Below are 16673 nucleotides of genomic sequence, written 5' to 3' on the forward strand. Positions count from 1 at the left end.
CTTTTGTCATCCAGAGGCGGCGAGCCCGATGACATGCGGAGACAAATTATGGTCATTCCGCACACCTTTTGCCATCCAGATACGATCGTGTCCGATGGCATGCAGATACAAGTTATGGTCATTATGCGCCTTTCATCATCCAGAGGCGGCGAGCCCGTTGACATGCGGAAATACCTTATGGTCATCCGCGCCTTTCGTTAATCGAGAGGAACGAATTTGGCGATATCAGGATGATGTTGGTCATTCGATGCTAATAATTTTCAAAATTTTTGCAGGTTCCGCTGGCGGGAAGATTGATCGGCTGAATGATGTTCCGCTCGAACGAAATTAGTGTCTTATCTTTACTTCCCTTTTATCTCCAATAAAAGACAAGTAAAGAGGGGCAACTGTCATACCCTAATTTCATCCGGGGACCATTTGTTTGTTGGGGCACGACCTTCGCTTGACCACTTCGAGGTACTTGACACCCATTGTTAGGCAATCCGTGAAGTTCCGTGACATGTCGGGAGTTGAAAGGAAGTGTTAATGCGCAATCCGTAAAGTTCTGTAACATTCCGGAAGCCAAAAAGGGGACGATTGCGTAATCCGTAAGGTTTCGTGACATTACGGAAAGAAAACAAGTATCGTTACGTAATTCGTAAAGTTCTGTAACGTTATTGAAAAAGAATCAGTAAAAAGGGTAGAGGGGGTGTATTTAGTAAAAAAAGGGTGTGCAAATAGCAATCAGGCCCACTTGGGCCTTCCAGGATCTTTCAACAGAAGGCGGTGCCTTCTGGTGGAAGCAACCCAGCTCGCCTAGGCGAGCTGGGCGGCAACAAAAAGGTTAAACCCTCCTGGTATCTGAGAATCACTTAAAATTAGTGAGAAAAATTGTTTTCATGAAGAAAATCTAAGCCGAGGCACTTCCGTAATGCTTCCGAGACGTTTTCGTGGGCGATTTCGCGAAGATTTTCCACCGTTCTTCGTTCGTTCTTCGATCTTCAATCGGTAAGTTCCCGAAATCGAACTTTTCAATTCATTATATGTACCCTTAGTGGTCCCCACTTGTTTCGCGTGCTCTTATTTTTATTTCATTTACTTTCTGTACCCCTTTTTGATGTGCTTTAGTCATTTATTTAAGTCATTTTCTCTCCTAATCAAAAATAAAATAAATTTCCACCGATCATTTGAGTTGTAATATCTTTTAATTTCCGTTAGAATAAAATCCGACCGATCTTTCACGCCGTAACCACGTTTAAAACCAAAAAGAGGCAAAATAATAATATAATAATAAAAAAATATATCTTTTGATAAAATAAATAAAAAAATCAATCGGACATTTTTTCTTTGGGAGTTTCTTTCTCAATTGAATTGACTAATAACCAAAGTGAAAGTAAGGCTAAAACCAATTCATAAACCAAGCTTTTTTTCATCACCTAAAAACCATTTTTAAAGGTCCAACGCCTTGAAATGGTCTTTTTCGCTTTTATTGGTTAGACGTGGATTTAAATAGCCTAAAAAACAACACATAGCTTTGTCACCTCTTTCAAAAAAACAAGAGATCATTAATGGTCCAATGCCTTAATGTTTTCTCTCCTTTCAAAAGAATCGAAAGATCGTTTAATGGTCCAACGCCTTAAATGACCTTTTATTCAATCAAAAATATATCTTGCAAAAAAGGATAAAAACAACTTAACCAACGTTTAGTTCTCAAAGAACTACGTAGGTCTAATTTCCTTATCACAATTGAGGAATATGTAGGAGCAAGGGAAACACCCTTGTCGACCACAAAAAGATAAAAATACAAAAAAAAGGCGTAAAAAGACATAAACATAAAAAAAGGGAAAAAACAATTTGAAGTCATCTTTGCACACTCGATTAAAGGTTGTCGTCCTTTGTGACGGACGCGTGGGGTGCTAATACCTTCCCCGTGTGTAAATACAACTCCCGAACCTTTCACACTTAAAGTTCGTAGACCACGTCTTTTCCGGTTTTTCCGACGTTTTCCTCGAATAAACGTTGGTGGCGACTCCGCGCATTTTCCTCCCATGGAAGACGCACCCGTGAGTCTCGCGTCGCCCTCCCGTCAAAGGGTAGGCTGCGACACATGCTAACTGAAATAAATATAATAGGTAAACACATGGAATACCTAAGCTCTGATTCTATAGACAAATCAGAAAGCATTGAGAGTTGGCATTTCCAATCAATTACCATTGAATTTCTTAATTCACTGAATACATCTGGTTTGCCAAATCATTTTATAAAGCTAAAAATCAGTAGTCCTATAATGTTGCTAAGAAACTTAGACCAAACGCAAGGCCTGTGTAATGGTACTAGATTAGTAGTTACAAGACTAGCCAAACATGTAATTGCAGCTGGAATTATTTTTGGCAAAAATCCTGGCCATAATGTTTACATCCCAAGAATGCCAATGTCCCCTTCACAATCACCATGGCCTTTTAAACTTTTAAGAAGGCAATTTCCAATCATGTTATCTTATGCAATGACAATTAACAAGTCTTAGGGCCAATCACTTTCTATGGTTGGACTTTATTTGCCAAAACCTGTCTTTAGCCATGGACAATTACACGTTGCATTATCAAGGGTCAATTCAAGGGAATGATTAAAAAATTTTATTCATGATGAAGACTAGAAAAATATGACTTATACTACCAATGTAGTTTTTAAAGAGGTCTTCAAAAATCTTACAAGGTAAATCTAAATTTTGCAAAAACATAAATTCTACTATTTATTGGCAACAATTCTAAACTGTTATCTTACTCATGTACATTCTAATATACAACTAAGCACAAGATCATATGACACAATCTTAAATATTATATTATGAGGTATGTAATCTTAGTTACTACATTAAAATATGGCAGCTCAAGTTTATAATTCTATCTTTGATTTATAATTTCATTTAGTTAACTTACTTTTAATAGTTATATTATTAACTGGTTTACAAAGATATCCATAACCTCTGAATGTTTAGCAATTTATCACCGCTTAGCATAGTCCTATTGCACCTTTAGAAATGTTTTTTACTTAATTAAACAATGTTGTTGATATTCAATTGTATTGTTTTATAGGGAAATCATAGAATGACCCCCTTTCGTCCACAAATAAAAGCTGCTCGAAGTCAACTACCATCAAATGAGTTCAATATATCTGACCCATGCATAATATTATCAAAATTGGATACAAATTTTTGGCAGATATATTCAATTTCTGCTATCTAAGAATTGTGTTTGTTTTTCTCCAAAACATAGGAATTTAAACAAGAACTAAGTTGGAAATTCTTCCTTTTACGTTTTTTTATGGCCTCTTGAAGTCTAATGACTCAAATAATCACTAGTAATAATGTATCTAGCATTCCTCTGAGGCTAAAATTTCTTTTTATATCATCTACTACTCCTTATATGATAATTATTTTTAAAAGAGTATTTATCAAATTTACCTTCCACTTTTCTGTGACTATGAAAAAAATTCACTTATGTCAATCCTGCAAATATATCAAATTATGGTGCATATGCTTGATTGGCTCAAAACAACATCATCCTTATTTTACAAAAAAGACCACGTTAAAAAAATGGAGTTATGCAGGATGACATTATTATTTTAAAAAAATTGGTGTATATATACTTCACATATCATTTGATTAAAAAATATCATATGATATTCACTAGGCACACAAAACACAATTTGTGTTCATATTTGGCCACTTTCCAATATATATTTTTTTCTGCTGTTATTAAATTGATCTTCCAATCATTATTATATTCTACTATTATGTATTATAAACAATGCTAACAAGGAATTCTAGAAATTGCGCAATGATCATATCCATCATGAAAAAAAAACTGAACCGTTAATGCCCTACGATATCAACGGTGTTAAGCTTCTGGTTTTAAGAAAAACTCTTCAGTTACTTGGCACCTATTCACTTCACGCCTATCCACTTCACGCCTCTTGACAACCGCGCTAAACTCAAGAGCAATGATGAAATCAATCGTTAGTTATAGCATTGGGAACAACCATATATTAAATACTACACTTTGCAACACGTTATAACCTACCTTCTCCTACAAATCTTGTTTCACTTTTTTTGGTGCAAACTCCAGTTTTACACCATGCACAAAATGAAGAGCACATCTTCAACAGCATCAAGTGAAGTAAGTTGTTCCTATTCTACTCTTTACCGCAGAAATTTATTTTCTCCTTTTCTTCAACATCAACACTTAAACTGTTAAAATTACAATGTCTCTGTCATTGCAGATGAAATATCCCATTGTCCGGCCTCCGTTGACCATGCAATTTATCGCTGCCTTCAACAACGACAAAGTCATCTTTGATTATTCTTTTATTAGTATTATCGTTCCATATACATGCATTTACATTTCTCAGTTTTTTTGCAGAACATCATACAAGTTCCAGCGTTCTACCATACACAATGGGCACCGCAGTATCTCGAGTCTGTTCACCTGAGATATGATGGAGCCATCTACCAAATACGGATCAGGCAGCACAAAGGAAGAGTCTATTTGGCAGATGGGCTTGAAAACTTCAGGAAAGAATTGAAAATCTACGAGTCAACCACCATTAACTTTTTTGTCTGTGATCATCAATGCGTGTTTGACATACACTTCATACCACCACTAGAGCGGCAAAGTTGTGGCAGGCAGAGGCATTCATCCAGAAAGCATATGTGGACTGTTCGATTTACTCAGGAAATGCTCGGTGCTCCTGAACCTCTGCTAAGTTGACATTTCATAGATCAATCTCTTTAAACAAATTTTTAGCAGTTTATTCATTTTACTTCTTTTCTATCTGCAGAAACTCCCGCGTTGTACAGAAGTTCCTCTTAATGCTTGTGGTCACCACATGACAATCTTAAGGCGATTTGGTCCTCCATTGCAATGGAAAATTGAAATCCTGAACCCTGGTATTGGTGGAAAAGGCGTTGTTCAAGCATGGTATGATTTTCTTGTGGAAATGGACTTTGATCATGGAGATGAAATCTCTTTTTACTATAGATATTATGAAAAAATTTGGGAAATTGTAATTAGAAGGCAGAAGGATAGGGACGATAGTGACAGTAATTAAACTGCCCTTTGTAGTCTGGGATTTTGAAAAAAATTTCTTGGTGTTGTAGTTCTAGCAAACAATTCCATATAAATATTAACGATATTAGCTTTGTCCATACTTCATTTGTGTATTTGACTTTAACTCTATTTTGCTATTAATCAACATTTGCAAACTCGCTTACCAAACAACCCATGCATGTGCACGGGTTGCAGACTAGTTTAGTAATAAATACACAACAGTTACCAAATAATGACCATAAAAATAAATATTATTCTTGTTCAGTACGTATTTCAAATCAAGTGATTAGTGATATATATATATATATATATATATATATATATATATATATATATATATACTATTCATGGTAAAAATTAAAGTGATGATATATAAACTATTATATAAGAATTTTCGGTCCATATGATAATTGCAAAAGAATCCAACAACTATAATATTTGTCTCACAACTTGCAACATATTTGTGGGATAGAAAAAGAAAAAGAAAGTTAAAATCTAACTAAAAATATTGGAAATAATGCATATTGATAAGAACTTCCATTTTCTATAAAAAAAAATTATAATTTTGGGATGACTTATCCTTCATTATCAAGTTCCAAGACTAAGTTTGGACTTCTCACCATCTTTCATGTATTTTTTTTTTCGGTGATGACACCGGTAAGAACTCTCATTACATTTGAAAGAGATGAAATTAAACACATTAACATTATTATACTAGCAAAAGCACAGGCACCGTCGCATCTGTGTGTTTGCATTTCTAGTTCGCTATCACTTTTTTTGAGTTATTTTTTTTTTCAATTTATCACATATATGCATTGGTATGTGTTGCAGTAGTATAAATAAATTGAATTATATACAAATAAAAAAGTTATAAAATATTGCATTAATAACCGTCAAAGGAAAAACTATTTATGTACAATACTATAATAATTGGTAATTATATATTTTCCTTAATTGGCAAATCAAACCGTGCATGCATTTCAGGACAATCTATAGCTTCCCTGCAATTTATGAAAACAAATGTCAATTTTATCATTATTTTTAGTTAACTTGTAAGAAAACATATTAATGAACCAATAATATTAAATTTGAATAATTATGTACCTTTGAAGGATTTTTCATAAGTCTTTGTAGAACACATCATCCATAGTTTCTTGCCTTTTGAAAAACTACAAAATTAGTCACACAATGTCATGTATATGTTGGGTGGTGGTTTTTCGTGTAGCTTAAAAGTAGTTAATTAAAGAACTAATTATAACCTCAAGAATCAAGACATTTTGTTTTGCATGAAAGTTGTTAATATGACACGTATCACTTGGTATTACATTTTCAAGTCTCTTAATATAGAGAAGAAACCCTCGAGTTAGAATTGATTAGAACCGAGAAAAATTAAAATTAAATATATACATGTATTAAATTAAAGTACATATAGATTTGAAAATAACCTCACTAATCATTTGAGATTAATAATTTTCTTTTATCATTTTTCAAAGTTGAGTTTTATCTGTTATCATTGTAGAACCCCACCCAACAAAATAAATTTTTAGACGGTGAACCCATGTTAAAGAAAATTAAAAATACAGTTGATGGATTGAAAATGACATAATATGAAGATTGTTAGTAACAAATTTGATCTAACCGTGTAGTCAATTGGACAAATTGTTCCAAGTGAATACTCATCCTTCCAAATATTCCATAGCTTTTCAAACTTTCTATCCTAGACAATATTACTAATTCTATTGAATATTTGTTAAAAGAAAACCAAAGAAAATTCTTTAAAAACAACATTTTTTGTGAAGTTTCCATCCTCTCATTCAAGTTGTCCTTCTTTAATATGGATTTTTGTGGAAGATTGAGAAACACTTATTGACAAAGCAACATATAATTGATCATGGCTAAAAACATGTTGTGGAAGATAAATTACAACATTGGATATGGTCTGTCCTTGTGACTTTATTAATGGTAATTGCAAAGCTTAGTTTGACAAGAAACTGCTTCCTAAGAAGAACAAAAGGAAGTTCCACCACACTCTTTGTTGTCTTATGTTTAATTCTAGGCAAAAAAACTCATCTTCCAGCATGGTGGTCTGTTAGAATTTCAACATCCAACATGTTCGTAAGAAATCCATGACATAGTAGTCTTGTCCCATTACACATGTTGGATTTAGGGTATATGTTTTGTAACAACATAAGGGTGCACCTTTTTTAACCTTTAAAATATGCAGAGGCAGACCACCTGGAGCAAAATCGAGTGAAAGTACTCTTGCTAATTAAGTTGGGTGTGTCCCCTTCGACCTCATCAAATGATAACAAATTCTGTTATTCTCCTGGGGAATGACTGATAATTATGTCATTACTTTTTTGAACATCCTCATTTTTTGATGTCAATATGGCTCTTTGTACCATATAAGATGAATCCCATGTAGGATGAGATTCTAATTGGGGAAATGTTTCTTGTATAAGTTTTTGTATTGAACTTTCCCCTTCCCATGTCATTGCAAGTTGGTGGGAAATTTTGACCATATCACCATGCTTAGTAGGTTCAATACCATCTTCAATGCGCATAATATATTCTGCAAAATTATGATCTTCCAATGATCAAATGCTTTGTGCCCATAAAGGACCTTTGTGATAGCCCATAAAAAAGACTTAACAATACATGCAAACATTATTTGTTCCTTAATACCGTTTTGAACAACAATAAATACTTGACTAAAATCCCCTCCTAATACTGTCACTCCCCCCTCCCCCCAAATGGAACATCTCAATTTAGAATATCTTTTAATGAATGATCTAATGCTTCCAAAGCATATCTATTTATCATGGGTCCCAAATGATTGACATTGTTTCTCTAATTAGATTTGCAAGATGTGATTGTTTACTTGTTGAGAGAAATAAATACGTCTCTATATTGATAAGTATCTTAAATCGAGAATGTGCACTCCGACCATTAGATGATAGTGTCACAACTATCCCAAATGAAACGATTACTAATATTATATATTACTTGATTTAGGTATATGTTATGATAGTTGGACGAAATATATTTAATTCTTTATTTAAGGAAGTTATAATTATATCCAAGTAAATTAATTTTGATATAATTTTTCATAAATTAGAATAGTATATATGTGATTGATTAACATGTAATTAGTGTAATTAATTTTGGTTGATAAAGAAAAACGAGCATGACCCACCTTGGTGGGGGTGTCTGAGCTTGTTCAAGTGTAAGGAGCAACCCAACTCAACGAGAGTATTGGAGGAAGAAGAACGGAAGAAGAAACGACTCAACCAGAGAGAAAAAGTGTGGAAATAACTCAACATATTCGCATGGTCTTTCAACTTTCAACTCTTAAGACCAGACCGGTCGCACTTTCCCCATTCCCATAGAACACGTTGCAGCCCCTTCGTTGGACCAATTCGCCGCATAAGCAAAACCCTTCCTTCACGTTAACCCCCAAATCATAACCCTCTCTCTCTCTCTTTTTTTTTTTTCCCCTCACCACTTGGAAACTGAAATGGTATATAAAGAAACAAGTTCATAGAGATTTGCCATGAGAATAATTCCCTCCTGTTCTTCTGCACACTAAGGAACTAATTGCCTTCAATTCTGATAAATTGCGTTGTAAGGTTCTAATATGAGTAGCAATGATCAAACTTCTGGTGCTAGTCTCTACATTAGGGCTTTAATTTGCAACGCTGCTGCTGGTGCCTCTGCTGGTAATTTACCTTTTTTTTTTTTTTTTGCTTCGAACTCTTTCCTATTTTGGGTTCAGTTTTAATGGGTATCTCTCAATTTCGTAACTTTTGATTCCCAGTTGCTGCTGTTTTGGTCTCTTCTCTGCTGATGTTTTAGTATTTCGAGTGTGACATTCACTGTTGGTGGATTAACTAGAGAGTTGCATCGTGCAGGGGCAATAGCGGCTACATTTGTGTGCCCATTGGATGTGATCAAGACTAGGCTACAAGTTCATGGCCTTCCTCATGGGCAGAAAGGTACCCCTTTTTGCTGATTGCTGAATGCAGGGTTTTAGATTGTGTCTTAAATTGCACTTGCATCGTAGTCACGGTTGTGTTGGGTCACATGTTAGATGATGCTGTTCGCAATCATGGCTTCACGAGGTGCAATTGAGATGTTGCAATTCTGGTGTGGTCTGCGATTTGAAGCATTGAATTATTTCATGTGTGGTTTCACTTTTTATGCCATCAGATGTGCGCCAGTCAGAAGCTACAATTTGTAGCTTTTGCATTACATCTCACAGTTTGATGCAATTTCATTTGAAAATGTCGATATATGAGGCAAATCCAAACACAGTTAACAGGTCTTTGACAATGTTGTGGTTGATTTTGAATTTGTGTTAAGATTGACAAGTTTTCGATCATTGATAATTAATTGACTGAAGTTTTTTAGGTTGATGTTTCTTTGAGAAGAATTTGCTTTAATTTTTTAAGAGAAGTGCTTCTCCTTTGAGTGTTTAGTGTTTGTGACTGTGTCATCAACATGTAGTTGAAACTGGGTGATGTTAGTTTAATTCAAATTGTCAATGATATATTGTAGTATCAATGAATTCTGTCTTACATTTGTCGATTGATTGTTTCTTGAGCCTAATTTTTGTTGTTCTCCCAGGTAGTGTCATTATCACAAGCTTGCAAAATATAGTAAGGAATGAAGGTTTCAGGGGAATGTACCGTGGCCTTTCACCAACAATAGTGGCATTACTTCCAAACTGGGCAGTGAGTTTCTTTTCCTGTTGCCTCTCTAACTACATTGATCAATGTCTATTGCAACTAAAGATGCAAGGCTCTGTGAAGCAGGGTTTGGATGTACTTCTGTTTTGTGTTGTTTCAGCAAGCATTCATTTGCCTTCCATCTTCTCATGTCATACATACAAACTATACATAAACATAGACGAGATAATTGATAAGCCCAAAATTTGAAGTTACACGGGTCTTATGAATAGCCAATGATAATCTTCCAATCAATTTTTATTTCTCTTATAATCCTCTCTAGGATACACTCTTCACAAGCTACTAGCTAATATATTGTTCATTACCACTAGTTTGCTAATACATTAGTTTAGGCCTAAAGATAAACCAGTTTTTGCATCTGTTTTGAAATATAACTGATGATAATCTTCATATCAATTCCTATTTGTCATATAATCCTCTCTAGGGTACAGTCTTCACCAAGGTACTTGCTATATGATGATAATCTTCATATCAATTCCTATTTGTCATATCAATATAACTGATGTTTTGAAATATATTGTTCATTAATCATTACGACTAGTTCACAAAATTCTTGGTCTCATTAATTTTTTTTTACTTTCCTTGTTTGCTTCATTTTATAATAAAATCTAGTGTTATTTTGGTCTCCACTTCTGTTTTGGTCTAGAGACAAACAAGATTTTGCATCTCTATGAAAAGAAAATTATTTAGAGTGATTTGTATGGTCATATACTCATATTCAAGTCTACTTGGTTGATATAAATCTTTGTGTTTAATTATTGTTGACCATACATGGCATTTCCACTCTTAAGAGTACTTTTATGATACCCTTACTAAGTTAAATTTTTTGAGGTTGGAAGAGGTACTATAACAAGCAACAATCATCTTAAGTGATTGCCTCTTTGCCTTCTTGCTGGAGTTGCTGGAGGAATGTTTAATCCTGTCCACCCTAGCAGTGTAAAGCAACATATGCCTTTGTATTTGTATGAAAAACCATTTAAAAATTAATCTCCCTGACTGGTTGCATGTACTTTGCCCATGAAGATCCTTTTTCAAGGCATGTATTAGTCACTTTTATATCAGAAGATGGATAATGTTTCTTTTACTGTTTAATTGAATGTTTGTAATAGTTTCTCTTCATAGTTCGTATCTTTTCAAATAACATAAAGTCTATTCCAATTGTAGGTTTATTTCACAAGTTATGAGCAACTAAAGGGTCTTCTTCGTTCACGTGGTAAATATTATTTTGGTTCTTCAGATCTGCAATTGAAATTTGTATGATCGTCTATATTTTTAATGATGCATTGGAATACTGTAACAGATGGTTGCGATGAACTCACAACTATTGGAAATATTATAGCTGCTGCTGGTGCTGGTGCAGCCACTGCAATTTCTACAAATCCATTGTGGGTTGTTAAGACAAGACTTCAAGTAAGTTAATGCTTCTCATGTCTGTAATCTTAGTAAAATATTTGTAAAAATAGGAGTCTATGATCTTCTCATTTATTGTTCTTAAACCCTATGGGTATCTGCAAGTGAGGAGGGTAATTACCAGTCTATTGGAGCTGGGGATGAGGGCGGGTATTTACCTGTGATTTTTTGCGGGGATGGGTGCAGGTACAGGTACTATAGTACACTACCCACCCTGGCCTGCCTTGCACATGTTTGTCACATATATTAAATATTAATATAACTAAAATGTTACTTAAGTAAATAGTTTATTCTTAAAAAAAGTAAATAATTTATATCATACATATACTCTTCTATAAAATAATAATTATATCTTCCAAATTTTATGATTACAGTAACAGTTTACCAAAGAATGAACCCTAATTCAACATACCTTATATTAAATTTGTTTTACATTCTATTTAAGAATATTGAACTATCATTTACTTTTATGTATAAATTTATGAATTTGTTGGCAAATTCTTTTAAGATTGACTTCGAATTGAACTATTATTTACTTATCTTTTTAATGTTGGATGATTATATTTTCTAATGTTGTTTATTTATGACTTAAGTTTGGACGAATCAATGTTATGTTTACTTGTTTTTAATACTACTATATAAATAGAAGACAAAATTGGTTAAAAAATTATCTTTGAAAATAACCACCTCTTAAACCATTTAATGCCATGGGTAGTATTGGAATAAAATTAAAATTTTGACAAATCAACTATTCTTTGAAAATATTGGTCTTGATGAATTAGTTAATTGGTTCTTATATATAGAACTGGAGGTAGTATTATACGGGGATACTTTTAATGTTATGTTTGGATTACTTAAGAGTAAAATTTCAATTTACTTGTAGTAATTTTTCTAATTAATATATTTTTATTGATTTATTAACTTTATATATAAGTAAAATGTGGGTCACGGGTGCAGGTATGGGTATATCTACCCAACGGGTATGGGGATGAGAATTAAAGTTGCTACCCGCACAAGTATGGGACTGGATACGGCTATTTTTTAAACCCGGGTATTGGGACGGGTACTATAGTACCCTACCCAGACCCTACCCATTGCCATCCCTACACCCCTACTTGTTCTTGTCTGCTCAATGTAGATATTTCTCAATCTTTAATACATGCCTATTCATCTGCCATCTTATTTCTTTCAATGTAATTTTGAGTTTCTTAGATATTTCTGATGTATTTGCTATCCCAAGTCCCAACTATTTGGTTAGATTGAAAAGATGCAGATTATCATGTTTAAATTTATATTTCTGATGAGATTAGGTTTAGAATACATCTGTATGTATCCCTTGGTTATGCCTTGTTCAGTTTCGATGAAGTTTACTATCATTAGTTATTTATTTCATCTATTCATGGATAATGACAGATGCTCTTGTTTTTGCTATATTGGAAATTAATTCATTTTTTCCTGATAACCATTAGACACAAGGAATGAGGCCTGATGTTGTTCCTTACAAGAGTGTTCTTTCTGCTTTGACAAGGATTACACATGAGGAAGGCATACGAGGCTTATATAGGTCAGTTTTGTTGTTTCAATATTAAGGTTGATGATTTTGGCTATATACATTATGGAGTTTCCAAAGGTTGATAAATGTTTGTTTGTACAACAAATGAGGAAAAAATATTTAATAGAAGAGAGAAATTTCTTCTATTCCTTTATTTTTGCAGGCACTATGAAATCATTATTAACTATAAGTTCCGTTTAATATTTTTGCATATACCATTATGCATTTCCTTTTAGAAAGGGAAAAAATCTATTTTTGAGAAACTATTTCCTTAATCAAGATCTGTCATCATAGAAATAACTGCATTTGGCAAGACTGCAAGCTAATTCTTGTGAATAACATGCTAATCCGTTAGAGTAAGATAAATCTTGAAAAATTAGACAGTTCAACATGAAATGTAGATGAAAAAATAATTCTAGTACGATAGTACCTATATATATTCTTCTAAACAAAATAAAAATATCAATAACTGGAGATGTTCAGATATTCTTGTTTGAATTTTTGAATATTTGGTATGCACTATTTATATATTAATGTTACGGTTGAACATTTAGATCATTGAGAATAATTTTCTATTTGAAGTTGTTAAGTGGATTAAGTGTATGAAATCATACATCTTTATTGATTGATCCTTACCCTGGTTTATATATGAGATTCCAAGTTGAGTAGTAAATAGAGATGCAAACAGCCTTCATATCATAACTGCTGCACAGTATAAAATCAATTTTTCAAGGGGAAAAAATAATAAACTGAACTGCCTGATAGCTTGAGTCTGTTTCTGTGTATTTAGTTGTGACACTGATATTTGTTAATGTGAAACAGTGGCATTGTTCCTTCATTGGCTGGCGTAAGTCATGTTGCAATTCAATTTCCAGCATATGAAAAGATCAAGTCATACATGGCAGAAAAAGGTATGAATGCTAACAGTGAATTATGTATTTATTCTGCAGTCCTTGAAATAAGTGAATTTTTCTGTTTTTGTTATATTTGTTGCCTCATCAAAATTCCAATATGTCAGACAACACAACCGTTGACAAGCTAACTCCTGGGAGTGTTGCCATTGCATCATCAATTTCAAAAGTATTTGCCTCTGTAATGACTTATCCACATGAGGTATGTATGACCACCTTCTGGCTAAATTGAAGATAACTGTAGGATCCCTTTGAGTGACAACTTTGTATTTCCCAACATTAACTATTGAAAAATTTCATATTTTCAGGTAATACGATCCCGGCTGCAAGAGCAAGGCCAGGCCAAAAATATTGGGGTCCAGTATACAGGGGTTATTGACTGTACTAAGAAGGTGTTTCAAAAGGAAGGCATTCCAGGCTTTTATCGCGGTTGCGCGACCAATCTATTAAGAACAACTCCATCTGCAGTTATTACATTCACTAGTTATGAGATGATACACAGGTTTTTGGAGCGGGTTGTACCTCAGGACAGAGGGTATCCGCATGGCCGTTCTAAAGCCAATGCAGTTAACAAGCCCCAGCCAAAAGCCAGTGGCAGTGACAGTGACGCAGATAGGCGGCAACCACCATCTCAGTCTAACACTAAAGCTTCATCAATTCCTCATGAAAACAAAGAGCAGCTAAAAAGACATTGACGATAATGTTTTTTTTTTTTTTTTGTCTTTCCTACATTTAATTTATAGCTTTGTGGATCTGATATTTTTTTTTTTGTTTGTCTGACATGCCAATTGCTCGATTTTACAAGAATTGTGCATTATTTATCGCGGGGTCTAGCTCAGTTGGTTGAGCTGGAGGTGTAAGTGCTATAAACTTTCTAATATTGTGTTTAATGCTTACGAATAAAAATAATATTAGCAAAGAAATAAAGGTGAAGTGAATATGAACAACGTCATGTTCTCTAAGCATAATAATACGATGGAGTAAAACAAGTGTGATTTCCATTGGGCTTTGAAACCTGATCTTGCTTGTGTGTATATGATTTTGTGTTATTCAATATCTTCTGTAATTCAATGACTATTTTGATTTTTTGTCATCACACGTCCTGCTGATATTCCTGCATCACCTAAATTTGTTATGACAAGTCGAGGGGCAGTTGAATTAAAGCTGTAGCCCACATAGTAAGTGCGTTTCCTGTTATATCTCTTGGGACCATACTTTGTCTGTTTGTACACATTCCAGTTCCCTAAGACTTGTGGTGGGATTACAATCGGACCATTTTGCGATTGACATTTTAAGCATTTATACGAGGTGTCATGTGTACCTTTATGGTTTAAATGTTTATTTCTTGCAAATTCACATTTTTTTTTTTGGTTTTATAATTTTTTTCATTTTTAATTCCTATAAATTTGTGTTTTTAATTGTTGCAGACAGTTGTTTTTGTTCTTATAAATTTGTATTTTTTTAATTTGGTTCATATATATATATATTTATTTATTTATATGTGTGTGTGTGTTAAAAATGAAAAAAATAAAATTTTTAAGAGACTAAAATTAAAAAAAAAAAATACAATCTTAGAGACTAAATAAGAACAAAAAGACTTACAAGAATTTTTTTTTAAAAAAATACAAATTTATTGAAACTAAAAATGAATATTTTTTTTAAATGCTACGAGAACTAAATAAGCTGACAATGTTATAAAACTGAACCGTGAAACTTTTAGGTTATGCTTTTCAATGTTATAAAACTGAACCGTGAAACTTTTAGGTTATGCTTTTCAATGTTATAAGAACGGGGCAAATGTTTATCCATAACTCAAGCATCATGTCCCCTTTATCTTTTTGGCCTTTGTGACATTGATTATTCATGCTTTAGCAAAAGATACTCTCCTCTCCTGCTCTGACCATGTGCTCACGTTTCTCCTTCTCCCAGTCCTCTTTTATTTTTCATTCGTATTTTCTTTCTTAAAAAAATGAACCTATTATAAAGAACAATGCCCTTTTCTCATTATGCAATAAGCATTTCAATAATTTGGATTAATCAATCTTTACAAACATTTTGTTAATTAATCTTTACAGAGACACATATTTGTAGAATTGGATCAACTTCCAGGACAAGTAGAGGAAGGAATAGTACAATTTATCATCCAATGATAAACAGACAAAGAATAGAAGGAAAAGATACAATCACAATTGGAATGAGATAGAAAAGAATAAAATTCACCTACTAAATCTCTCCTTCACGTTCTACCTCTCTATCTCTCCTTCACGTTCTACCTCTCTCTCTCTTTATAGATTTTTTTCACACAAAATCCTTTAACCGTGAATTGGTTATTTTGGGTCTGCTTCCTCTCCTCAAGTCTTGAATTTTTGCATTCTCCATCGAATCTTTGACTAGCTGACTATTTTGCCTGTTTTCCTCATGGGAGTCGTTGCTTCCTTTAGTCTTATTGTCCGTGTCACCGTTTCCATTCCTTACAATCTATTAGGTATACAAGTTTCGGTAATTTTTGCACATGTTCTCAGAAATATTCGAGGTAGCGGATAATTCTCCTTTTGAAGGTCTTTTATCCTTTCGATACTTTCTTTATCATGGATCAACTTGTTAAATTTTAATATTTGGTTTGATAATCTAAAATTATATGATTAAAGTGCACTCAAACAAATTAATAATATGAACTAAGTAAAAGAAGATGTTATCGAAAGAAGAAATGAACATTGAAAGAGGAAGAAGAAGGAGACATCGAAAGATACTTATACAGAGAGAAAAGAAATGATTGAGAGCATTATAGTAATATGTCAATCCGTGAGCGTCGCGGGGACTTAGAGTATCTTTAATGAAATAACTCATTTTGGGTTTTGGACCACTTTTTGTGGGTCCCATGATACCACATAAGATGCAAGAACTTTTGTCATTGTTTACTTTAGTGGTAGAATCCAATTTGGATTCTTGGATTTTACTTGCACATAAA

At 33.4% G+C, this 16673-nt stretch overlaps 1 protein-coding gene across 1 annotated transcript; it reads left to right on the forward strand.

Annotated features, from left to right (window-relative positions):
• Positions 1–8269: 8269 nt before the first annotated feature.
• On the forward strand, positions 8270–14632 carry LOC114425830 (nicotinamide adenine dinucleotide transporter 1, chloroplastic-like). Its single transcript, XM_028392792.1, has 9 exons — positions 8270–8803; positions 8996–9079; positions 9711–9817; positions 10997–11045; positions 11133–11242; positions 12712–12806; positions 13617–13705; positions 13813–13907; positions 14014–14632. Exons 1-9 carry the CDS (start codon positions 8722–8724, stop codon positions 14398–14400), a joined length of 1098 nt encoding a protein of 365 aa, XP_028248593.1. The 5' UTR covers positions 8270–8721; the 3' UTR covers positions 14401–14632.
• Positions 14633–16673: the final 2041 nt, after the last annotated feature.

This window comes from Glycine soja, chromosome 9 (assembly GCF_004193775.1).
Source record: "Glycine soja cultivar W05 chromosome 9, ASM419377v2, whole genome shotgun sequence".
NCBI lineage: Eukaryota > Viridiplantae > Streptophyta > Magnoliopsida > Fabales > Fabaceae > Glycine > Glycine soja.

Bases quoted from the DNA above. Each gene is read 5' to 3' on its own strand.
- LOC114425830 (XM_028392792.1), top strand. From the start codon at position 8,722: ATGAGTAGCAATGATCAAACTTCTGGTGCTAGTCTCTACATTAGGGCT. The intron at 8,804-8,995 runs GTAATTTACCTT...TGCATCGTGCAG, and splicing joins TGCTGCTGGTGCCTCTGCTG to GGGCAATAGCGGCTACATTT. The intron at 13,706-13,812 runs GTATGAATGCTA...CCAATATGTCAG, and splicing joins GTCATACATGGCAGAAAAAG to ACAACACAACCGTTGACAAG.